At 46.5% G+C, this 26,432-nt stretch overlaps 1 protein-coding gene across 1 annotated transcript in view; it reads left to right on the plus strand.

The window, feature by feature from the left end:
- LOC142765320 (uncharacterized) overlaps positions 1–26,432 on the plus strand; it is a 310,330-nt gene that overhangs the window by 227,343 nt on the left and 56,555 nt on the right. Inside the window, exons 2-3 of the mRNA XM_075866086.1 lie at positions 1,714–1,785; positions 23,448–23,543. Of these exons, the coding sequence (XP_075722201.1) occupies positions 1,722–1,785; positions 23,448–23,543 (160 nt within the window). The 5' untranslated portion in view covers positions 1,714–1,721. The remainder of the gene's footprint in view (positions 1–1,713; positions 1,786–23,447; positions 23,544–26,432) is intronic.

The following is a 26,432-nucleotide window of genomic DNA, read 5'->3' on the forward strand; positions in this document are numbered from 1 at the left end:
TGATGTCGGCAACGCGTTCGTAATGCTCAAGCCAATCTTCAACATCTTCATGTGGGGCACCACTGAAGTGATCAGGCACAAGCGGCTGAAGAAGTGTTACCTTGGCTGGATTGGAAACGGGGCTGCCTTGTATCCTTTGGACCAACTGTGGCTGGCTAGCGGAGGTCATTGGAAGAGGTACGTAATGCCTGGTAGAATGTTCGTCGAAGGAGGTCAGCTCAGGAGATAGGCCTAGCAACCGCCGACTGAAGCGGCGCACTGGCGTCGTAACAGGTGGCTGCGTGTCGGGACTTGATGAACGGCTCCCAGATGGGGTGTTGAGCATCGGCAGGCTTGCAACCCAGCACCTCCACCAGTGTCGCGGTTCAACGTAAGCAGTGCACCGAGACGTTGAGTCCGAGAACCGACGGCGTGTGTTTTTATGCAGGAGCCAAGATCAGGCGAGAAAAACAAAAGCACGTCGTCTTCTTCTGTCCCTCTTTTCACGAGTCTGTTGGCGCGCACATCGTCTTCGTTCTTTGTTTCGGGCGCGGTATTATATATATATATATATATATATATATATATATATATGAAGGTATGAGATATGGCACAACGGGAGCGTTGTCAACAAGGATAAATATATTTGTTTTCCAACAGTTTCGGGAGGGGTCCTCCCTTCATCAGGGGATGAGTTATACTATATATATATATATATATATATATATATATATATATATATATATATATATATATATATATATATATATATATATATATATATATAAATATATATATATATCTATATATATATATATATATATATATGCAAAGTAAGTAATGGCGACGCCGACACCACCAGCGGCAAAAGCAAGCCGGGAGTGTCCATACAATTGCTGTCGCAATAAAAACACTTTGACACTCCCATACCAGCGAAGCCGACGGACAACTTTCTATTGACAACTTTTTATTGACTGCACAACTTTTCATTGACAGTGTCCTACCACTCGTTGACGGGAACGCTTCTCAGTGATTCAATAAGCATGAATAATAAAAACGAAATAACAATTAGGCGTTCCTAAACCATACTGTATTACTCAACAATCACGCGATACGCCTGCTATTCTGCGATTCATTTATTCATTTGCTTTCTCCCCCTTATCCCGTGGGAAGATGCGGGCGGCCTTTTTTCTGTTTTTTTTATAAGTCTAATAGCCAACAGTTGAGTGTTGGGTGTATCGACTGCTGGGTGCAGTGTCCGGCGAATACGAAGGCTCGTAGCGCTATGCGAGACATCGTGACAGGCCAGAAACAGGGAAAAACTGAGTTTATTCAGAAGTGCGCGGAACAATGCCATAGTGGGCTCTGCGTGGTACATTGTCACATTGCACAACAAACTGACACTTGTTGAGAGTAAACGCAGATTAGTTCCATGAAATTGGGCATGCCACCACGTTTAGTATTTTTACCCACATGTAGCCTTGAATAGCATTTATTCAATTTTATTACTTATTTATTCACTTGTTGAAACACTCTCAGGGCCCGAAGGTGATACAGAGCACAGCATCTTAGGGTTTCGGAACATGTGCGTTCAGCGAAATCTTGTAGATTAGGCGCGAAATTACTTCTCAGCGAAGTAATTACAGCTTAAGTAGGCACTATTGTTTCTGTGATGTATTTGCACGCGTGTACATTGTGTTTGGGATCAACAACCGCGTTCTTTCTCTTTTTTAGATCTAGAAATGCATTGTGACTACGTGTTGTGGAATGTCGTAGTATTTGTCGTTGTGGTTGCCACAAGTATAGGTAAGTGTTCACAAGATGCAATTTCCTATTCATAGCACAACAATTAGAGACTACTGATCCTGGTCGAAGCACACAACTATATATATAGAAATATGACGTTTGCTTAAGTTGTTATTCTTTTATTTACATACTCCTTTTGTGTATACATTGCCTTTAAGAAAACGGCTGCAGTGAATCTTGAGATGTGGCAACTTTGAACTAGTATATACCTATTTGGTGCTTCTATTTACGGGTCCGATCTCAAAGGTAGCAGGATGTTACTTCCGGTGACTAGTTGTCATTCAGCCTAATTTAATTCTTCGCAGTCAAGTTTTAATTACTGGAGTACAATTTGAGGACGACAACCACCATATCCTGTACAATTTTTCATTCCTTTGTTATGCATTTTATGGAGCTTTTGTCTAAGAAACAGTAAAACAAGCATTTAAAGTATCTCCTTTTGTTGAAATGCTCAAATACAATATAAGCAAATCAATCCAACAGACACTAATCTATGAAAAGCACAGGACAACTTAATATTTGTAACTGCCATGCAGTAGCTGTAACACCACGTGGGCTGAACCAATCACGGCTCAGACAAACCCTCCATTGGTTGGTCGAGCTCACTTATTTGCGAATTCGAGACGCACCGGCGATTGGGCCTCTTTTTCGACCCCCGGAATTATTGTTCTTGTGCCATATTTAGTGGGGAAAATATAAAAACAGATAATTCGCCCTGCAATTTTCTTAACCTGAGCATTGTTTGATTCATGGGCTTGTGTCGAAAAAACTAGTAACGCCTGGAACAATTCTTCCTTGGTTTAGATACCCTATGCGTCAAAACCATCCTCAGTTTCTGATTAGAAGGTTTTTTTCTTTGACGAAACTCTGATTGGTGACACTGCATGCATCTAATAAGTAAATAGGCTTTTAGTCGGAGGGACACATCGTGCATTTAATGCGAATAGTAATATAGCAACATATAATGCATAGTTTCATTGCCTCGTGGCTTCGTGCCACAAAAGTGTGGTTGTCTATTTTTGTTCTTTTTTAACATCATACACTTATATATTGTTTTTACCTTTTGTTGTTCATCTTCAGACTTTTCTGGTACTCTTGCATTTATGCTGGAAACATACAATTCCCTGCTTTACGAAGATTAAAACGTATTCTCCTGCATGCTTACCCGTTTCGCCGTAGTCCATGTCGACCGTTTCAAGAAAGCGGAATGACACTGCCGGTAAGAGCAAGGCCACTATAACTGATGCTGGCGATAGTACCGACAATTACCGTCACGAAAGCGTTACTTTAGGGAGCCATAAAGGGAAGCCGAGGATGTTCGGAGCTTCTGTGAATGCAGCTGCTGTGAAGACCCCCCGAGCCCACCGAAGTAAATAGCCCTCTTCTTGACTACGCAATCATCTATCAACAGGAGCTTGCTGAACAGGCAAGCGGCATCTTCAGAGCTCGATGCACTGTTACTGAACAGTATCGAAGACATCAGAGTGAATACGCGAAAAACTGTTGTCTTGGTGAACGTCCCTCAAGCGTTGGACCCTCTACGCAAGGTCACCGTTCTTGGTGGCATAAACGTTCCGACGATCCATTTGCTGGGACATCGGGTACCGGCCTGCGCTCTACATGACATTCCAGCTGCCGATATTGATTGAATAAATATCGTTTGTCCTTAGCACTGCCAATGATGGACCACAAGTTCTCTTGATGTGCCGTCTAGAAAACTTTCGATGCGTGATCATTGGCAATAAGAGTGACTGCTGGCTGTAACGTTTCAAGTTGGGTCATTTCCAAAATACTTTCAGGCCTTTGGCTCCTAAGCCAATTCAATGCCGAAAATGACAAAAATTTGGTCATGTGAGCGCCATCTGTGAAAAATCCATGTGTTCCAGCTGCGGTGCATAACAATCCGCCAACAACCGTTATGATAAATCTTACAACTTTTTGTATTGCCAAGGACTCCATGACACCTCGTCAAAGGAGTGTCGAAATATAAGGCGAGAAGTTTTGGTTTTCCGCAAATGGTGAGGGATCGTTCCAATCACCGGGAAGCAGCTGCTGTCGTCAGGCGACATCGTTCTTGTTGCAGACACGCATCAAGAAGCTCTGGCTGCTGTGCATACTCACTGCAAAACGTTTTTTGGTCAAGTGGCATCATTACAACCACGGGAAAACATAAGCAACATGCACTCTGCCATTGCTGCACTGGAAAAAAAGGCTATGGAAGAAGCATGGCCTTCATTTGGAATAACTCCTTATAATAACTCCGCACCGGTGGCCGGCAGCACTACGCTCTGAATACAGCCCAGATGATCTCTGACAGTATAATCACAATATTTTGACACTGATCATGCCTTTCATCAATTCAATTCGCACCCTTGTAAGCGGTCTGAATACGCCAACTACAGGATGCGCAGCGCAAGTACCAGATTCCTTGAGCTGAGTGTTTGCCAACAATGAGTACACACAACGGCTCATTCACCACTTTTATTCTGGGAAGAGGTGTGTAGTGCAACTTTCTTCAAATGGAAGGTCAGATCTCTAAAATGACAAATTTTCTCTTTTCGTCAGCACCTTTTCTCTGATAGATGTCCTAAATTAGGAATATGCAACCCTAACGTCACCTGTGCCGCCTGGCATTACACATTTTGCTTTATAACATCCAGGAGAATGCGGCACAGACCAGCTACTGAAATGTTGCATGCAGTCATGAAATGATGGCGTCGTTCCTGATAAGTGGATGACAAGCTGCTACTACTGATCCTGAAGCTTGGAAAGTCGCCACTTGAAATGGCATCATACAGACCAATTGCCCCATTCAGCTGCGTGGGCAAGAATGAAAAAATGTTCCACACACGACTCGAGTGGTTACTGAAGCGCTAACAATACATATCCAGAGGCTGACTGGTTTTTCGCGAGCCCGCTTTTTTAGGACAGAATCATCCACCTTAGGACCACTGTGACACAACAGAATTACCTCAAAGTGTATATTTGTTGCTATGTTCCTCGACGTCGAAGGGGCCTGCGGCAACGTAAAGCGTGATGCTATTCATAATGCCACGGAAAATATTAGAATCGGTGGAGAAATATTTCGATGGATTCAGATTTACCTAATGAAGAGGTCCTACTTCATGCAAGCCGTGAAAGGCTGCATGCAAGAAGGACCATCACGCCTCTAGTGGCGTGCCTCAAGGCGGGGTTTTCATCTCTGCTTTGTTTAACCTCACGATATTTGAAGTTATCTGGTTTCGGCATCGATAAGTGCACCTTTGTGTGTATGTCGATGAAATATACATCTTCGCTTCCACAGTGACGCCACCCCAGGTACGTGCAAGACTCCGAAAAGCAGCTAGAGCAACGTCGAGGTACCAGAAGGGGCAGGAGCCTGACTTTTTGTTTCACCGTCATTGCATAAAAACACCGTCATTGCATAAATACTGCTATTTTGTGCTCACAATTGTTCTGATTGGTGATAGGAGGTGGAAAAAGAGCACTTAAGAGAAGGGTGGGGTGCAGGCACAGGTTTGAGGGTGGGCGATTGCCCCCCCCCCCCTCTGAATCAGCCACTGTGTGCTCGAGGCCTCAAAATGTCTACGAAGAAGCGTGCCTCAACCCCTTTTAGCCACAAGCCGGATGTTGTGGTACCCGTTTTTAATCGGCAGAATACGAATTTTGTACACGAGATGTAGCCGATTATTGGCCGTCACTATCGAAATAGATTTGTTATGAAATGATCACCTCTCCTACTCGGCAGTAAAACCCGCTGCACATTCATATCAGCTATGCTTGACCTGTAGAGTGCGCTTCTTTGGGTATTTGCTGCAGTGTATATCAATGCCGGAAATGCTTATATCCGGGTCTTTCGAAGTGTTCAAGGCCAAGTTCTTAAGACGAGCTTGGCGATCCTTAGGTGTGCTAAAACAAGTACAACCATCGTCATTGCCAAAGACACTTGATTACGACACATATAACACCTGGCCGCATATTCGCCATATATCAAGATTGTCTTACTACCACCTGACTAGCCTGCCCCTAGAAAGACCCAAGGCAGTTTTCTGGAGTGGCGGCTAACGAGCATCCCGTTTCCTAATGGTTCTCGTCCACAACCGTACCGCGATGGCTGGAGGGGTGCCTGCAAGGACACGCTGTGCACCTTGAAATGCCGGCAATGAACAAAAAGGCTAGCGTGTCACCTGCAACCCACAAGCAGATCTCGTGGACCTTTTGAAAATATCGCATTCTAACCAGACTCACATTTGCACACACTATTAGATGTCAGGAAGGCTGATGGGCGCCTTTATGGTTGCATCTAGATTAATCCCCGTCAAAGTATCGCAATCACACGTCACGATATCTACGTGCTCCAAGAGCATTGCACTTCCAGCGGCAATAAAATTTGTTATGCAAGAATCTTCCAGTAAGGTACCCATATTCGTTGACTCCAAGGCGTCCCTTCACTCTGTGCGAAGTATACGACACTAAAAGCACCATCAGTTAGTTTTTAAAACATATAAATATACTTATGGCACCGCTAACCAAGGACCGGACATAGTATTTCAATGGCAGCCAGCTCACTGTGGGAAGAGTGGTAACCACGTAGCCGACAGTGCAGCCCGGTGAGCCAATGGCGAAGCACCAATACTGTTGGAAAAATGTCAGCTCTGCTAGGGAAGTTCGTGAAAATGCGCATAATGCCCCGCTTCCACAATGTATTTCTCCACTGAACATCGCTCGTCACCCAATGAGCCTCGGTTTGGTACTTCATCTACACCTGTCATCAGATACTTCAAGGCATGACGCTACAACGATCTTTCAGTTGTGGGTCGGCGTAGCCTTTGTCAACGCATTCAGTCGTGATACTTGTATGGCTGACTCATCCAAGTGACGGACCTGTGTAAAAACTCTTGGCCACGTATTTTGTCACTATCCCGACTGATCATGTTCGGCAGACTCTCCATTGTGCCTTGATGAGACTCGATGATCCCCCATTTTATACTAAAGAAAAGATCTTGGGTGCATGATCTTCAAGTACATCAGCCCAGAATGGAACACGAGCCCTTCTACGATTCTATAAGGCAACATCACTGAGCAACCACCTGTGAAACACTCCGCTAAGTGTGTTGTGTGCAATGTACATCTCATTCTGTCTCTGTCTTTTGTACTACTGTACTCCCTTTTCCTCACGTGTATGGTAAAAAACTGCACGAAATCTAGTTGACCTCTATACTTTTCCTATACTGTTACGTTTGAAAGAGACTGGTAGACGTTGAAAGGGGCCGTTTATTAGGTCGTGAGGGGCAGCTCAGAAGCGGCCGACTGGTGCTGATCCTCCTGATCCTCTTCTTCCTCTCTCGCTCTGGGCGACCAGTGCGTTCACCGTATACGCTTCTTTTTCTTCATGCATGTACGCAACATTCCTCTCCGTGCAGACGAAGGCCGCCGGACGAGTCAGTCGAGTTGTCGTGGCGTGTACAGTTTCAGGCGCGCAACATGAACCACTTGAGTTTTGGCAGCTCGTCGACCACTCGCCGTGAGACGAGCTATTACATAGTTGACCTCTGTAAGTCTCTCGACGATGACAAAAGGTCCATCGTAAGTGGCCAAAAACTTTTGGCATAACCCGCGCTTGCGCATCAGAGTCCACAACCACACCAGATCACCACGACGTTAAATCACTGGTTGATAGTGAATGTCATAGCGTGCCTTCGCTTTGTCTTGCGATGCCAATGTGCGTAGTCGAGCTATGCGACGCGCCTCTTTGGCGAGGCAGAGAGTCTCAGCGACAGTGACGTTGTCGTGGTCACAGAAAGGCAATATTGTGTCGATAGTTTGCCGGGGCGAACGTGCATAAAGCAAAAAGAAAGGGCTATAGCCTGTAATCTCATGCTTCGTGGTGTTGAACGCGTAAGTAATGAACGGGAGTACGTCATCCCAGTTCTTGTGGTCGCATGAGACATACATAGACAGCATGTTGATAATGGTGGAGTTGGTACGCTCCGTCAGCCCATTAGTTTGGGGGTGGTATGGTGTCGAGTGACGCAGGCGGGATTCACATAAACGGAGTAGCTCCTCCACGACATCCGCTGTGAATTGTCGTCCACAATCACTGATAATCAGGCGAGGTGGGCCATGTCGGAGGATGACGTACTGTAACAAAAACGACGAGACTTCACTGGCAGTTGTGGAGGGGACGGCTGCCGTCTCGCAGTAGCGTGTGTGGTAGTCGACGCAAACAATTATCCATCGGTTGCCCTTAGCCGATTTTGGGAAGGGGCCCAGAAAGTCAACGCCCACTTGTTGGAAAGGTGCGCTTGGAGTAGGCATCGGCTGTAGAAGACCAGCTGGACCAGTTGATGGACGTTTGTGACGCTGACATTGCATACAGCTTGCCACAAACCTCTCAACAGACTTCTGCATACCAGGCCAATAAAAGCGCTCTTTAGTCCGGTGAAGCGTCCGCGCCAAACCTAAATGTCCAGATGTAGGGTCGTCGTGCATGACACTCATAATAACTGTTCGCAGGCTCTCCGGGACCACTAGAAGGAACCGCGCGCCACTGCTGGAGAGGTTCCTTTTGAACAACAGTCCATCACGCATACAGAAACGGCGTGCACTAGTGGAAGCGGATGCCGCGGCGAATAGTGGTGCTAGTTTAGCATCTTTCCGCTGTTCTGCTCTGAAACTGGGATAGTCGGGGAACGTAGGCGACACAGACGCTACAAGCTGGTCAAGGTCATCGGATTCACAATCTGTTGTGCTAAGTGGCATACGTGAAAGACAGTCCGCGTCAGCATGTCGACGACCACTCTTGTAAGCGACGGTAAAACTGTATTCTTGTAGCCGGAGTGCCCAGCGCACAAGGCGACCACAAGGGTCACGAAGGTTGACAAGCCAACACAACGAGTGGTGGTCGGTTACGACTGTGAATGGGCGCCCGTACAGGTAAGACCTAAACCGCTGGATTGCAAATAATACCGCCAGGCATTCTTGTTCGGTAACAGTGTAGTTTTGTTCCGGCCTGCTTAGGGAGCGACTTGCGTATGCGATGACGTGTTCGCGGTCGCTGTAACGTTGTACTAGGACGGCTCTAATACCTATGCCGCTAGCATCCGTATGAAGCTCTGTCGGAGCAGAAGGACTGAAGTGCTGAAGGACGGGTCGTGACGTCAACAAAAACTTTAATTGACGAAATGAAGAATCGCACTCTGGAGTCCACTCAAAGGAATTGTCCTTTCGTAAGAGGCATGTGAGAGGGTACGCAATGTCGGCAAACTTCGGAATAAAGCGGCGGAAGTATGAACAAAGCCCCAGAAAACTACGAAGCTCCTTGACGGAACGCGGCGCATTGAACGCCTCAACTGCTGCTGTCTTCTGGGGGTCAGGGCGAATGCCATCCTTGTCAACGAGATGCCCGAGGACAAGCGTCTGGCCGTCTCCGAAGTGGCATTTCTTCGAGTTTAAAATTAGGCCAGCGTCTTGGATGCACTTCAAAACAGTGTCCAGACGAGAGTTGTGTTCACTGAACGTGCGACCAAAGATGACGACATCGTCGAGGTAGCACATGCAGATGTTCCACTTCAAGCCACGCAGGATGGTGTCCATAAACCTCTCGAACGTGGCCGGTGCATTTCACAGTCCAAATGGCATCACGTTGAATTCAAAGAGCCCATCAGGGGTTACAAAGGCAGTCTTTTCCTTGTCCTTTGGGTGCATCGGAATTTGCCAATAACCTGATCGTAAATCTACGGAGGAAAAATAAGAGGCCGAATGTAAGCAGTCTATTGCGTCCTCTATACGTGGCAGCGGGTATACGTCCTTTTTAGTCACGGCATTCAGTCGGCGATAGTCGACGCAAAATCTCCAAGATCCATCTTTCTTCCTAACGACGATTACCGGTGCTGCCCACGGACTGGCTGACTCTTGTACCACTCCCTTTTGCATCATTTCCTGCACTTGGTCGTTGATAATTTGTCTTTTTGACGGGGAAACACGATATGGTTTTTGGCGAATCGGACTTGCGCGCCAGTGTTGATGGTATGGCGCGTTCGAGACAGGGGGATAGGGATTACTTTGCCCTTCTGCGCAAAGTCAAATACCGAAACGTGTTTCAACAGCACATTCAATAAAGTTCGGCGCTCGCTTGAGCTAAGCGACTTATTTATCGTTGCCATAAGCGCCCCGTCCAAATTGTTACAACCAGTTCCGTCACGTTCTTCCGGCACGTCTGTGAGCTCGACCACTGATAAGGTCACGTGTTCTTTGCTGACTGAAGCTAATTTCAAACCATTGGGTAGTGTCATGGGCTCAGAGGAATAGTTTACAGTCCATAGGCCAGTTCGTCCGCCATCAATCGACACCACACAATGGGGAACCAACACATTCTTCTTCACACAGTTTATGTGCATTGGTTCTACGCTCGCATCGAAGCTGTCAGAATCCGCCCCGCGACAAACAACAGGAACACGTACGGTAGACAACGCAGGTATGAACGTATCGCCACAGACACACAGCATAGTTTGGTCACTTGCCGGAGTGTCCAGAAGTTCTGAAGGCATCTGGCCACTCACAAAGACTTTCCCCGTGCGACAGTCTACAGTGGCACCACATTCTCGCAAGAAGTCCATGCCGAGAATGACATCATGTGTCGACGAGGAATAATCGCAAACTCGGTCGTTATCATAAGGCCTCCCAAAAATACCTCAGCACTACACACACCAATAGGGCGCAATGGCTGTCCACTCACTCCACAAAACGTCAAAGTTTCATCCCAGGTAAAAACTACTTTCCGCCCTAACACGTCTTTAAAGGAAGCACTCATCACGGAAATCGTTGCACCTGTGTCCACCAAGGCCATCACAGGCACATGATCCACCAAAACACGCACTTTGTTTTTAAACATACACACAGGAGGTATTTCTCTCAGTAGCACGTTTCCAGCGACGTCACCCGCATTGGCCGCGCTGGCTAGTTTTCCGGTGGTGAAGAGGGCGCTTTGCGACGCAACGGTGAAGGAGAACGATGAGCACGAGGTCGCGGTGGGGGCGTTAAACTCCTGTCAGATGCCGGGGAGTGGTTGCGGAAGCTGCTGGGCCAATAGTTGTCATCAGGTGGTATGTGGGCCGGCCGCCGGACACCATGAGGCTGTTCGAAGGGTCGTAAATAGTCAGATGGTTGGTGATACCGAGGAGTCACCCGACGGTTGCAAAATCGCGATATGTGGCCTGGCACACCGCAGGAATAGCACACCGGCCGAGGTCGAAACGTCGGTCGCTCGTCGATGAATAGAGCGTCATCATTTGCTCTTGTGTGACGAATGTACTGTTTGGGTGAGTCGTACCGAGACGTCGGGTGTCGAGGAGGCATGCGCTGAGAGCGTCGGTCATACCGTGACGCGGGAAGTCTGGTTGTCATCCTTGACTGTGGGGCTGGGCTGTACTCCACAGTTGCCGTGCTCATCGTCGGTTGCCATGGGGTCAAAGGAGGCACATCCATAGCCTCACGTGGCAGACACAACTCGCGATGGTCAGCTGTCGAACACGACATTTCTCGGTTGGACAGTTCCTCACGAACAATCTGTCGAATTGTAGAAAAAAGGTCGAGGCCAGGATTCGTGTCCACACTGGCAACAGTTGTAACGTTAGCCAGCCGACCAAACTTGGGCGCGATTTGACGCATCTTGAGCGTTTCAAACGTTCGGCAATGCTGAATGACGTCGGACACAGAACTGAGGCTTTCTTTTCCAATTAGAAAATAATACACGTCCTCAGCTATCCCTTTGAGCAGATGCCCAACTTTGTCCTCTTCCGACATGGTAGCACAGACCACCTTGCACAGCCTTAACACTTCTTCTATGTAAGTGGTGCATGTCTCACCTGGTAGCTGTGCCCGTTGCGACAGTGTTTGCTCAGCCCGCTTCTTTCTAGCAACTGAGTCGCCGAAACACGTCCTGATCTCTTCAACAAAAAGATCCCACGTCGTGAGTGCGTCCTCGTGGTTCTCGTACCATACCAGTGCGGTGTCAGTAAGGGAGAACACTACGTTGGCTAGCATAGCGGCTGCATCCCAACCGTTGGACTTGCCCACGCGTTTGTACTTGGTGAGCCAGGCGTCGACATCTTCTTCGGCTTTTCCTCCGAAGGGCGGTGGAACTCGGTAGTACGGAAGCGGGCCAGATGGCATCGTCCTGGAAACGCCTGCTTCTTCGGGCATGTCGAAGTCACTCACGGCAGATGGTGGGAGACCGGCAAGTCGACGGCTTCGTCGAAGCTGTGGCAGTGATCGTTCCGTAGTTGAAGCGCTTACCCAGCACCTCCACCACTCTGTTACGTTTCAAAGAGACTGGTAGACGTTGAAAGGGGCCGTTTATTAGGTCGTGAGGGGCAGCTCAGAAGCGGCCGACTGATGCTGATCCTCCTGATCCTCTTCTTCCTCTCTCGCTCTGGGCGACCAGTGCGTTCACCGTATACGCTTCTTTTTCTTCGTGCATGTACGCAACAATATTGTTACGGGTAACTTATTTAATAAATTAAATACGAGGCACTGTGCTCGGCGAACAAGATGGCGACAGTTCATAAACAACCAGCCACCAACGTCGTCTTTCTCTTTCTTCCAGACAGGCTGTGCCGGCTGTTGCGTATCATAACCCCCCGGTGGTAGAAGCACCGTCTCGGTGCTTGAGCGACTCGGATGCGGTAGAAGGAGGGTGTAGGGCTTGAGTCGAGCTATGTGCACGATGTCACTCGAAGGTGACGATGATGACGTTGAATTGGCTGGAACAATCTCGTAGGTAACGTCAGTCACCTGGCGAACGACGCGGTATGGTCCAGTGTAGCGTGACAGCAGTTTTTCAGAAAGCCCTACACGCCGAGTGGGGGACCAGAGGAGGACAAGGGAACCCGGTGAAAAGTGCACGTTTCGATGATGGGAATCGTAGAGCTGTCTTTGGCGCTCCTGTGAAGCCTGCAGGCGGCTGCGGGCGAGTTGGCGTGCGTGGTCGGCTCGCGCGATGGCTTCGCCGACATACTCAGTGACCGAGGGCAGCAAGGTGTCAAATGGTAGGGCGGGTTCTCGGCCGTATAGAAGATGGAATGGTGAATAGCCGGCAGTGTCGTGACGTGACGAATTATATGCGAACGTCACAAATGGCAAATGAACGTCCCAGTCCCGGTGGTCGGCCGCTACGTATTTAGAAAGCATGTCGGTTATGGTGCGGTTGAGGCGCTCCGTAAGACCGTTCGTTTGTGAATGGTACGAAGTGCCAAACTTGTGCTTGGCAGAGCAAGAGCGCAGGATTTCATCAACGACAGCTGATAGGAAGGTGCGGCCCCGGTCAGTGAGAAGTTGGCGTGGAGCTCCGTGTACTAAAATAATATCATATACCAGAAAGTCCGCCACATCGGTTGCGCAACTCGTCGGAAGTGCTCGTGTGATAGCGTACCGTGTCGCATAGTCAGTAGCGACAGCGATCCATTTGTTGCCTGAGCTGGAGATCGGGAATGGGCCAAGCAGGTCGAGGCCAACTCGAAAAAAAGGTTCGATGGGAATGTCGATTGGCTGAAGGAATCCAGCTGGTAGGGAAGAGGGCTTTTTGCGGCGCTGGCAGGGTTCACAAGCGGCGACGTAGCGTCGAACAGAGCGGGCAAGACCAGGCCAAAAGAAACGACGACGTACACGGTCGTATGTGCGAGAGACGCCCAAGTGGCCCGCCAAAGGAGCGTCATGAAGTTGGTTGAGAATAGTCGCACGAAGATGTGCTGGTATGACGGGGAGCAAGTCATGGCCATATGGATCGAGGTTACGGCGATACAGGATGCCGTCTTTTACCAGGAACATTTGTAGAGATGCGTCGCGAGGCCTTGACTCAAGTTTGCCAATGATGGTTCGCAGGGAAGCATCCAGGCGTTGTTCGTGCCCAAGGTTGAGTTGCGGCGTCACAGACAGAAGGTCTGGAAAGGTGTCAGTATGGGCAGCCTCCTCCACGGGGTATCGTGATAAACAATCAGCATCTTGGTGTGACCGCCCTGTTTTGTACGTTACGGTGAACGTGTATTCTTGTAATCGTAGGGACCAACGAGCGAGGCGTCCTGTGGGATCCTTGAGTGAGGCCAGCCAGCAGAGTGCGTGATGGTCGGTGACTACCCGGAATGGACGCCCGTATAAGTATGGGCGAAACTTGGCGACTGCCCACACGAGAGCGAGACACTCACGTTCCGTGATCGAATAGTTGCGCTCGGCTGTAGATAGTAGGCGGCTTGCATATGCTATAACACGGTCATGTCCGCGTTGATGTTGCATTAGCATTGCCCCGATGCCATGCCCACTAGCGTCAGTGCGAACCTCGGTTGGAGCTGATGGATCAAAATGGGCTAACATTGGCGGTGTTGTAAGGAGCGTCGTGAGCTGGGAAAAAGATGAAGCTTGATCAGCGCCCCAGAAAAACGGGGTGTCCTTCTTCAGGAGCTTTGTGAGTGGGCGTGCAATGATGGCGAAGTCCTTAACAAACCATCTAAAGTAGGAGCACAAGCCCACAAAACTGCGAACGTCCTTTGTTGACTTCGGAACAGGAAAGTCCGTGACGGCGCGAATTTTCTCGGGATCCGGGCGGACTCCTGCGGCATCGACGATGTGGCTAAGTACGGTTATTTGACGACGAGCAAAGTGGCATTTCGACGAGTTCAGTTGAAGTCCGGCTCGACGAAAAACTTCAAGAATCGCCGATAAACGCTTGAGATGGGAGTCGAATGTGGGCGAGAAAACGATAACGTCGTCTAAATAACATAAGCAGGTTGACCATTTAAACCCTTGGAGCAACGAGTCCATCATTCTTTCGAATGTGGCCGGCGCATTACAGAGACCAAAGGGCATAACTTTGAAGTGATAAAGCCCGTCAGGAGTGACGAATGCGATCTTCTCACGGTCCATCTCATCCACAGCGATCTGCCAATAGCCAGATCGAAGGTCGATAGTGGAAAAATACTTAGCACCGTAAAGGCAGTCTAAGCCATCGTCAATTCTAGGCAACGGATAAACATCTTCGTAATTTTGTTGAGATGCCTGTAATCTACACAAAAGCGCCATGTTCCATCCTTCTTTCTGATCAGGACGACAGGAGAAGCCCAGGGGCTACAAGAGGGTTCGATTATGTCCTTTGCAAGCATCTTTTCGACTTCCTGTTGTATGACTGTGCGCTCGGACGCGGAAACACGGTATGGACGTCGGTGAATGGGACTCGCGTCACCGGTATTGATGCGATGAGTAACAACACTCGTTCGGCTTAAAGCCGTGCTGGCGAAGTCAAAAATGTCACTATAGGACTCCAGGACGTGACGAAGGGCTTCGGCTTGATCAGGAGCGAGGTCTGATGGTACCTTGTGGTCAACGTCGACGCCCGATGAACGTGTTAGAGTTGGTTCATTGTCTGAGGTGCAGCAATCATCCACTCTGAAGGGTTCAACCGTATGGTCTTGTAGAGCAGTAATTTCGGCCAGGGAGATACCTTGTGGAAGAATTTGGGCAGTCAGGGCAAAATTCACAATAGGAAGGCATGTGCGGTTTCCAACGATTGTCAAAATGGTGTGCGGAACAGCGACGCCATGCGTAAGCATCACGGCATGAATTGCTGCCACCATGTAATCGCCGTCAGGTACAGGTGGTGTAGAGAAGAGGTCGATATGTGTGACACAGTTAGGCGGAAGGCGTGCGAAATCAATGCAGCAAAGGCGACTTTGGGGTGGGTTGGTCAGATCAGCAAGTAGAGGCATTTCAAAGTCAAGACAGCCGGCTGAACAATCTATACGGGCCGAGTGAGCGATTAGAAAATCCATGCCTAGAATTACTTCATGAGGGCAATTTTCTATAACGGTGAAAAGAACAGCAGTGCTTCTATCGGCGATAGTCACACGGGCAGAGCACATGCCAATAATCGCGGCAGTTCCCCCGTCGGTGACTCGAACGGCTCGGTTCAAAGCGGGTGTGACAACTTTCTTTAGGCGGCGACGAAGAGCAGCACTCATTATGTACACATGCGCGCCGGTATCGATCAATGCGCGCACAGGTACATTGTCTAATATAACGTTCAACAGATTCCGGGTCGTCGGTAATAATACACGAGGATTTCTTGCAGAGGTCGTCGTCAATGCAGCTTCACCTCCAGAAGCTGCACTGCCTAGTTTTCCGGTCGGGGGCGCTGCGAATAGGTCGGAGATGCAGGACGGCGTTGTGGGGGCGAACGAGATTGACGGCGAGCAGGGGATGGTGAGCGGGCGTAGCGAGGTCTCGTCAGAGGTGCGGCAGAATCAGAAGGTGTGGTCGGCATAGGGGAACCAAAATCAAATGTTGAGGACGACTGGTGGTCAGAAGTGGCTTGGGTAGGAGGCCCATAGCGTGCCGGCGGAGCCCAGTGATTGCGGCAGTGGCGAGCAATATGACCGACACGTCGGCAGTTGAAGCAGATGGGCTTGTCGTCCGGTGTACGCCATTCGGACAAATTGCACTGTCGAGAGTAGTTGGACCCAAATCGAGGAGCGGATGGACGACGACAAAAAGGCTCGGCAGAGTAGACTGGTTGAATGGGGTGTAGGCCGACGTTCGATAATTCTTGACGAACGATGGCTTGTATCAGTGAGATCGTGGTCGGTGAAGGATCAGGCGTTGAAAATGGAGTAGCTACTGGTTGGGCTGCCTCGACCTCACGACGAATGATGCGGGTGAGGTTGTCATATCGGGGAACTGGGCGGACGGCGTCATCACAAGAGGAAGTAGCGGCTGTGTTCGGCAGGCGCGTGATGCCGTGGGTGACACGGCGGGCTTTAGCCTGTTCTAGACGGCGGCACTCTGTCAGGATCGTGTCGATTCTCGTGACATTATTAAAAACCAGCAGGTTGAAGGCATCGTCAGCAATCCCTTTGAGGACATGGTTAACTTTTTCTTCTTCTGACATGCGCTGGTCGACCTTGCTACAAAGCGCCAAGACGTCAAGAATGTATGAGACGTACGATTCAGTAGACGTCTGGGCGCGAGTGGCGAGAGTCTTCTTGGCAGCGAGCTGACGACCAGATGAATCGCCGAAAAGATCACGGATCTTCGATTTGAAAAGATCCCAGCTTGTGATTTCGGCTTCGTTGGTTTCGAACCATGTCCGCGGCGTGCCGTCGAGGTAGAACACAACATTGGCGAGCATGAGCGTGGGATCCCAGCGGTGGGTAGCACTGACTCGCTCGTACCGGTGCAGCCAGGAGTCAACGTCGATGGTGCCGTCAGCGGAAAAAGTTCCAGGATCCCGCAGGGGTGGCAGGGTGACGTAGGTTGTCGATTCGGATCGAGAGACCGGTGGGGATGGGGCACTGGCAGTTGAAGTAGCCGAAGAGTCCCCGGTGTTGCGACCGCTGCGCGTCTCCATCGAGGTACGGGAGTCGTCCACCTCCACCAATAATTTACGGGTAACTTATTTAATAAATTAAATACGAGGCACTGTGCTCGGCGAACAAGATGGCGACAGTTCATAAACAACCAGCCACCAACGTCGTCTTTCTCTTTCTTCCAGACAGGCTGTGCCGGCTGTTGCGTATCAATATTACCTGTTTGTCTTTTTCTTGTTGATGGTAATCGACCCATCAGTAAATGTTCACAGAATAAGGGCACCATAGGGTAACAGTACACGTCATCACGTCGGCCCATTAAGTGGAGGAAGTGGCCTAAGTCCACCAGGCTCATGCGAACTATAGTATCAGTGTATACAAATGAAATATGCATAGTAGGTGCTTTTCATGGTTCAGAGCCTAGTGGTATGAGAAAGCAAATAGGTCTGTGAGAAATTCGTAGTGAGCCCAAATTGATAAGTTATGCTATAACTTCTCATTCATTTCAAAACGGGAATCAAAGTTATGTACCATGTTTAACCGCAGCCACGAGTATCACCACGACTGCCTAACTGTCGTTTTACCAAAACACTAACCTTCGATAATTAAAATAGTTTATGAAATAAAAAGTATATGGTGAATGTTAGTTACAGTTTGCTAGTGATAAAATCGAAAATCATTTACTTTCTGAAATAAAAACAGGTTTACAATTTTGGAAACACTTAAAAATCACTTTTGGAAAAATTACCTTATCTGTTGAAGAATCTGGGGTGGCTGAAATTTCCTCAGCCCTCCACTATGGCGTCTCTCATAACGATGTGGTGGTTTAAGGATGTTACATCCTAGATTTTAATATTATTGTTATTCTTCTTCTTCTTCTTCTTATTATTATTATTATTATTACTGACTAACCTGTGAAGACTATACCACGTTTCAGCTCGGCATAACTTCATGTGTTTCATTACTCATGTACAGCCGTCTGCGCCTTTAGCTTGAACGCTCCGACGCGTGGCCTCAGCTCGCTTGGACTGAGGTCAATGCCACCAAGCGTTCAAGATGATATGCTTGCTGTAGATAAAGGGACACTAAAGTCGAATAAAAACTTACGTCAGATTGAAAGCTCAATGTATGACAACATCTAAAACGACAATATTATTAACAACAGTGCCCTACTTATCGAGGAATTAAGGTAAATGCACAAGAAGGCAAGTGCCGTAGTAGGACATTTTCAAAATTATTCGATGACGTCCGGCGGACCGCTTCAAATAATCACTAGTAATCGATCTAACTGCAAGAAATAAAGAACCTTCCATGCATCAAGAGACGCAATAAAATGCTGCTTGTTCGTTTCTGTTTGATTCATGGAAAAAAGAACCGCCAGACGTTACAATTGAGAATCGCGTGAGTGGTTGAAAAATTCAATTATCACGTGGTTACACAGGACAGTTGGGGCCATCTAGTGGGGTGCAGTTGAAAGAAAAGCGTCTGCAAACTCGAAGCCAATGGCAGGAAATTGATCAATGGCCGTTGTTGCTGCTGTTACTCCCGCTGATTCGGTCAGCTGCTACTAGCGCAGTAAAGCCAGGCAACGTTGTGCACGGCAACAGTGACGTGAGTCGGTCTGGTTGGCCTACTTCTTGAGGCGGAATATTTGAAGGGCGCTAACCCAATGCGGACCACTAAAACGTGATTTTATTGTAAAATAGGCTCTTCTTTGCAAAAAAGTAACACCACGAGGTTTCTGGACCACCATTTCAACAATAAACGAAGACAGAATAGTTGACTTTAGTGTCCCTTTAAGGATAGATGTAGCGCGCTTCGGTCTCACTAGTAAATTTCAGTTTACAGTCTGCCTGACCGGTGGGTTGAATGCAGAATGCACTCACTTTGCATCCTGTTTTTACCACGTATCGGTCGTGGCCATGTTATCACCGAACCTCCGGCGTTCATCGTCAGATACTTATCTCGAGAACGAACCATTGCGTGCGACAGCTTACGCACCTTTCGTGCTTGAACGAATGCCATGGGTGCGCGACAACGTAGCCACGAGCAAAGCGTGGCGAAAACGGGATGCGAAGTGGGTGCATTTGACCCACCGGTCACCAGATTGGAAACTGAAATGTTCTAGTGAAACCGACGCGTGCTGCATCTATCCTTAACTGCAGCAAGCATATCATATTCAACGCTTCGTGGCGTTTACCTCAGTTCAAACGAGCCGAGTCCACTCGTCGGAGCGTTCAAGTTAAAAGTGCTGACGGCTGTATATAGAAGCTCCTTCTATTTTTTGTGGTTACTTTTTCGTGTGGTTATTTGATCTGCTTTATTGTTTTGATAGTTTATTTATGTTGGACCTTACTTAATGTTATGCTGTTGCTCTTTACCGAAATGCCTTTATCAAAGGTTGTTGTTTTCAACCCATACTAGGCTAGGGCTAAGGGTCCTCACAGTGTCTGCATATTTTCTAAGAAGCATATATTTAAAGCTTAATTTAATTAAAACACAAGATTTGGAGTGGTCACATTGGCTCCGTCACACAAAGCTAAGACGGTTCAAGCGTGCATAAAGCCATACCGGGACAAATGCAGTAGCTACATCAGGTTCAGTTACTGAGTCAGTGTCCTTCAATTGAATCGTTTACTCATCGTTTATTGAACACAAAAATTCTAAAGACATACGTACAACGTGGGCGCAGCGATACATGCCAAGTTCACGTTCTTTCAAACATTTGCCTGAAGGTGCATCTTACTAATGTCTGTAAGCTACCAATATCGGTTTGTTATGGGCATTTGGACGTTTCTGCTCAATTAGGTATGGTTGAGAATCGTTATTCTACAAAGAATATTTTGAGTCTAGACTGGACATATTCCACATCCACGCCCCATCATTTGGGTGCGCGCCCAAAGCTACAGAAGTTTTATTCCTCTGACTCAATTAGAATGAACATACAAAGTGTCCTTTTGGATCAGCGACGCTTCATGCTTTGTTCTAAACTTCACACAAAAAGTAATTTTGGCTGCACGTTCTTTTTTACTATATTCTCTGGTTATTCATACTATGATTGACATGCAAGGGACTAGTGAAGCTACTGCTGACGTATCTTTTATGCCGTTTTTGTCACCCCATCTTGTACAGTCCTATAAAAAAAACTGCGTTCTCGGTGCCCTTGAGCACCCTGGGTGGCCCTGGATACGCTGCATAATGTGTCCCACTGAACTACAGTGCGTTTTGACAGAGTGCAGAGTGTTGCCACAGCCGTGAAGTATCCTCAAAAATATTGTCATTAAGGGAGAGCGTGACCCGACGTTTTGCAGAACACCGGGAGGCGCTGGCTACGCTGTACAATGTCTGCCCACACACTGGGAACACTGGCGGCACATTGAACAAAAAAAAAAAACTGGATGTGCTGGGTAGACGTAAGAATGAATATGACATCTCGTGATACGGAACTTAAAACTTATCGAATACTTTGAAAATTCTATTCCAGTCTTCGTTTTACATCCACCTTTGGGTTTAGTTAGTTGACAGACGTACAGTACCGCTCACGCTTAAGTGGAATAGTCGAATGCACGCCAATAGTATTGCTTGCCTTCTAACAGCAACTAGTTAGTAAAACAGTCTGGATGAACATCACTAGTCTGTCAAGAGGAGTCAAAACGTTCAACCACCAGTAGTCTTATGCAAATATAAGCTATTATGCTTTCGTAAGATAGCGAAACATAAACCGGCAGTGCACTAAGGTGTTACCTTTAACAGTAGACGCGTCTGTACGTACGGGATACTGTTGTCTAGTGCTCGCGCATGCGCTTTTCTTTCAGTGTGGGATCGAGTGTCGCAAACGTATGCCATATAGCTGCTTTGAAACAACTAGTAATATGCAACACAATACCACACTGTCATTTCAGTGGTAATCAAGATAAACCACACTAGTAATTAGTTCTTCCATATGGGCTCTTAGACCACTGAACGCAGAGGTTCACTGGTCGCAATTATCCGCTGTGACGCTTAATGTCGTCATTTTTAGCTTCTGCATGTTTTATATGCCTGTGTTGCGAATATGAAATTATGTCCTCGCTTGAGTCAGTTATGCTGCAAACGATGTCACAAAAGTGACAAATTCATTGTTATAGAACGTTCGAAATATTCACAGCAGGTGCGTAGGCAGAATATTTTTTCGGGGGGGCGCATCTCTTTTAATTGAAATGAGGGCCCGCGAAGCAAATGGCCAATTTGTACTCTGTATGCCATGGCGAAAAAATTGAGGGGGAGGGTGAAACGGGCGTAGTTTGCCGCCCCTTGGCAACGCCACGGCTTGACAGTCATCACGGCAGATGGAGTACAGCTCTTAGCCTGAAGTTCGCTTTTGGTTAGAGTGAGCTACTGAGACTGTAGAGTACGCGGAAGGCATAGAAGTACAGAATAACGGGTGACAAAAACATGCTTTCAGAGAGCAGCTCAGATACATGATGTTTTCTACATGCGTTGAAGTAACCAATTAGCAAGTCCATGTGATTGCGGGAAAATGTTTGTCGTTACGCTAATATGTTTACTGGCAAAACATGTCTTATAGACGTCCTGATTCATGACAGCACATAAAAATTAAATTCATTATTTTTGTTCACCTGTCATGAATATAATGAGACTAAAATCTGCATTCCTATAAAGATACTGAAAGTACTGGCAACCGGAATAGTGTATACAAAAAAAACTCCCACTTTTCAAGTGTGGCGTAGCAGCAATGTGTCAGAATTAGAATTTACAGTGGGCAGATGTACTCATGTTGACTGTAGTCTTCTGATTTTGTCTCTTTTTTTAGGCTTTTTTTCATGTAGTCCTCGTGTTTCAGCCGTAATTATTATCTGAGCGTCAACAAAGTTTTTTTAAATGTAGGCGCTAGATTCTGGCTTGTATCGGGCACTCAAGTGTCCATCGTGCAAACGTTCCAATCTACCGTGGCACAGTGGTCCAACAGTCATGTGTGACACGGGGACAGCACCAGTAGATTGTCGTCTATCTATTGAGAGAAACCGGGATGCCATCTATCTGTTGTGCGAAACATACTGAAACTCAAAGTAATTCTCCATCTTATCTTTACCAACATTCTACATAGCCAGGTGACAACTTCGTATTTATTTGCACAAAGTGTGGCATTTGAAAATAAGAAAATAACGAGAACAGGTCGGTAGCTGTTTCTCTTGTCGCACAAGGTAACAGCCTGACAGCACTTATGTAGATAGGACATAAACGCCCCAAGTGTCTTATTTCTATCTTAAACAGTACGACCATTTATAACTATCGAGCGCACTTTTAACAAATCTCAAAATCCGTAATTGTCGGATTGCTGTAACCGATATATAAAGTAAGGGGGTCATAAAAATAAAATAAATGGCCGCAGTCTGTAGTGACAAAAAGTTAAGTTTCAGATGGAAGCCAACACAGAGAAGTAATAAGCATGACGCAGGCAGCCCGAAGAAGAACTTTATTAAGTTCTTTAGGAGCAGGCCAGTGGCACCTCAGAGAGGATATTTTTAAAGAATTCTGTTTTTCCACATACATTCGCTCGAATCTTACTGCAGAGGGCCCATATTAACATCTCATTTGAGTGTCAGTATCATGATAATTCTGGGTATTTTTGATCACTTGATTTTTTACGTCCTTTGACAACTTTTTCATGTCTATTGTTTACGCCACAGACGGCAACAGCATTGGTGACGTCGACACCGCTGAACGCTGAAACGGGTGCCAGAAAGCGGTGCTCTGAAAATAGGCATAGAACAAAGCCTAAAACTCCTTTCCAGGAGAACGTTTTGTTCAGTTAGTTGGTGCGCTCTAACAGAAGAGGAAAAGGCATCTATGAGACGAACACAAGGAGCGACACAGATGAACAACTCGTACGTCAGTGTCACTTCTTGCGTTTGTTTCATTGGCTCCTTCCTGCCATTAGGTCCCCTAAATTTCTTTGATTTCTATGTGGACGTTGAATTCAATGGTGTAATGTTTTTGCATAACCAACCACGTGTGTTCTACAGCACTTGATATTTACCTTCTTACTTACAAAAACACGGATTCCACTAAAACACATAGTGATACTATTAGATGCCAGCTTCAGGAAAACAGTGGTTCATGTGCCGCAGGCAGCTTTTTAAGCAAGACTCAGTGCGATGTTATAACTCACGTTATTCACAAAATAACTTGCACAATATTTTACCTTCACTAGTCGGCACTATAGATTGTTTAGTTGGACAGTGCCTCTGTTTTTTCCAAAAGATCTTTCTTATCCACTGATATGCATGCTTCTTTTTTGCTTTTCTTCAGCTAAAAAACCGTGCGAAGGAGGTGGTGAAAAAAGTTGCACAGGAAAAGAAAAATGGTGTCTGGTTGATGAGAATGGAGGTGTCCACGAAAAGTGTCGTAAGTAATGTTTAGAATCGGGAGCAACTGTGACGAAGTCTCGCTGTAAACTTCACTTATCTACCGCTTTAAAATATGCCTTATATTGGAGTCCATATGTTGAAAAAACAGGTCACTAGCTAATCTCAAGACAAAACAAAGTGTATTTTCGCTATTAATACGAATTCGTTGTTGACAGTAAAATGACAGCTGAATAGCTGGTTCGAAGCGTTGAACGAATGACGCATTGCTTAAGAGTACACATGGTTTAGCGTAGAAGATGCTCTATTGATTGTGTGAGTGCTTGTTTTCATCATTAGTGATTTCATATTGAGTCTTGTCAAATTATTCTCCGAGGCCATCATGCTGCAGTCCCAGCTGATCTTTTGGCTTGTTTTCTCGGTATGCTCTGTCAGTGAATATGCCACTATGTGGTCATTGGCGACATCATTCTTCTGCAGCTTCAGACATCTGCGAAAATTTTCATTTTGGGCAATGTAAGCTGATTCACAATCTGCGTATGGGGTCTTGCACATCACACCAGAAGAGTGTTGACTAGGCATATAATCTTTCACATTTAGCAAGTCATGCTGGCAGAAGCCCGATCTGCACACCGCGTTTTCTAAACACATGGACTAGGACTTCGCTTACTTCTCGAATGTATGGAATTGCTGCGTGCAGGTGCGCAAATGCTGCATTAAGCGCAGCTTGACTGTTTGGCTCTTTGTTATGTATGGCGTGTTTAGTTATTTCTTAATGAAATTCTCGCGGTGTATACTGCTGGTGAACTCATTTTCAGTGTGACAGCATATCTCTGAGGCAGCTTATCTCTGAGGCATCTGAAACAGTTTTGGCAGACATGGCCGTTGTTATGTGCATGGCGGGCAGCTTTCGGCAAAAGCTTCTGGAGGGCAAACAGGCCGATGTCTTCAACCTTGCGGAAGTTTCTTTGATAAGGTATTTTCTTTTTATGCAACATGAGGTAATCTGAACAAAGAACTCTATCCCGGCTGAAATGGTCAGCCATCGCCACGCTCCTTGAGGCTCAAATTACTGGCAATGCAACTATGCGTGAAACCAGCTGCATGAAAGTGGTCTATCTGTCGTCTGTTCCTATGTCTCTCACCTTTAATGAAAGCAGACGTAAAACAGTGTGCGCAAGTATCCGCAGTGCGAATGCAAAACTGAAGTATCGTACGTTAAAATGAATTTCATAATGTTTTTTTTCTATAAAATTACAGGAGGCGCAGTCTTTGTACCTACTTTGAACCATATGATCTAAAGCATTGCCTCCGATATGCGGCGCACAGTAATTCATCTGTAGAGCAGTACGGATCACAACTTGCCCTAAAGCGTGTTCTTTAGTCTAATGAGGCAGTCTTCATGCCCCAAATGATAAAAATTTGTTATGAATTGTTTATGAACTCATTCATCATTCACTTCTTTTACCCAACATGTTGCAAACACATGGCCGTCACAGCAGCTCCATCTGTGTGTCAGTAATGGAGAGGCACCACATATTAGAAGTCTCAGTGCTCTACGTATAAGAATGAATTCAGATACTGTAGAATATCGTGTTCAAAATAGTTACTCCTATCTGCTAAAAGAGCCTTTCTTCACCAAATGCAGTCACGTGTACCCGAGTTTGAAGCTCATTGCCACTTTTACGTTACGATTTCTAGATTTCTCAACTTATCAGTGCATTCTCGAAAAGCTCTGATTTGTACCAGAAATAATGTCGCTAAAAACAAAATAATGCAACATGTTTTTCTATATTACTGTATGATGGCCTTCGGTTGTCTATTTCCGATATTTTAAGAAAAATCGAGGATGGCATTTTTTTATTATTCAAAATTCAGTGGACTACACTTTTGCCAATATGAGAACTTTGAGGCAATATATAAAAAATTACATTTGCACTACGGCAACAATAATTTATGTACCCAATGAACACAGTATATCCTTAAAACGTGTGAAGTTTGAAAACAAAAAAAAAAAATGGGGAATATGTAACTTATTTTAAACTGTCGCAAAATTAGACACTCTTAAAAGCTATTTTCTGAAGGTCTACAAACTTGAAACCGTATGAATTCATTCTTCATTAGACATGCATTCGAGGTAAAAAATATCTTCCTTGAAACAAAAGTATTTGTATTTTTATAGCATCTGCAATTTTCGAAAATGATAGGTGACGAAATGGGTGCCTCCGTGTTGGTGAAGTTTGATATTTTTTTTCTCGTAAGTTATGCCGTTAATCATAAAACGAAGTTGACTTTCGGGCTACCTGGTGAGAGGTGCACGAAATATGAAATACTCTATGAAATCCTAAATATAAACTTTTAGACCCGTGTCGATCACTCGTTGAATCACCCTGTAGTTGTAGTAGTAGGCAGCCACCTCTGCGGCTGGACTAGAGGAGCGGCTCGCGTGCACCCTTTTTAATTGAGATGGAAACCTGCGCACGTTAATCATAAATAAAATTGATTATTATGTGGGGTTCAACGTCCCGAAACTACCATATGATAATGAGAGATGCCGTAGTGGAGGGCTCCGCAAATTTCGCCCACCTGGTGTTCTTTAACGTGCACCCAAATCTTAGCACACGGGCCTATATTTCCGCCTCCATTGGAAATGCAGCCTCAGCAGTCGGGATCCGATCCCGCGACGTGCCGGTTAGCAGCCTAGCTAGCCTAGTACCTTAGCTACTAGAGCACCGCGGCGGGGCAATCATAAATAGAAAGAAGTGGTTTCTGATTGATTAACTTACAGAGACGAGTAGTGCTGACTTAATCTCTAATAAGATTTGCCTTGCATAGGATGCTTACTAAAAATACTAGTATCAAAAGGGCGCACTTTGAGCACTTTCTGTGTCGAAATGGTTCCGATGTTAAACTCGCTGGGCGTAACCTC

This window comes from Rhipicephalus microplus, chromosome 6, assembly GCF_043290135.1.
Source record: "Rhipicephalus microplus isolate Deutch F79 chromosome 6, USDA_Rmic, whole genome shotgun sequence".
In the NCBI taxonomy this organism is placed as follows: Eukaryota; Metazoa; Arthropoda; class Arachnida; order Ixodida; family Ixodidae; genus Rhipicephalus; species Rhipicephalus microplus.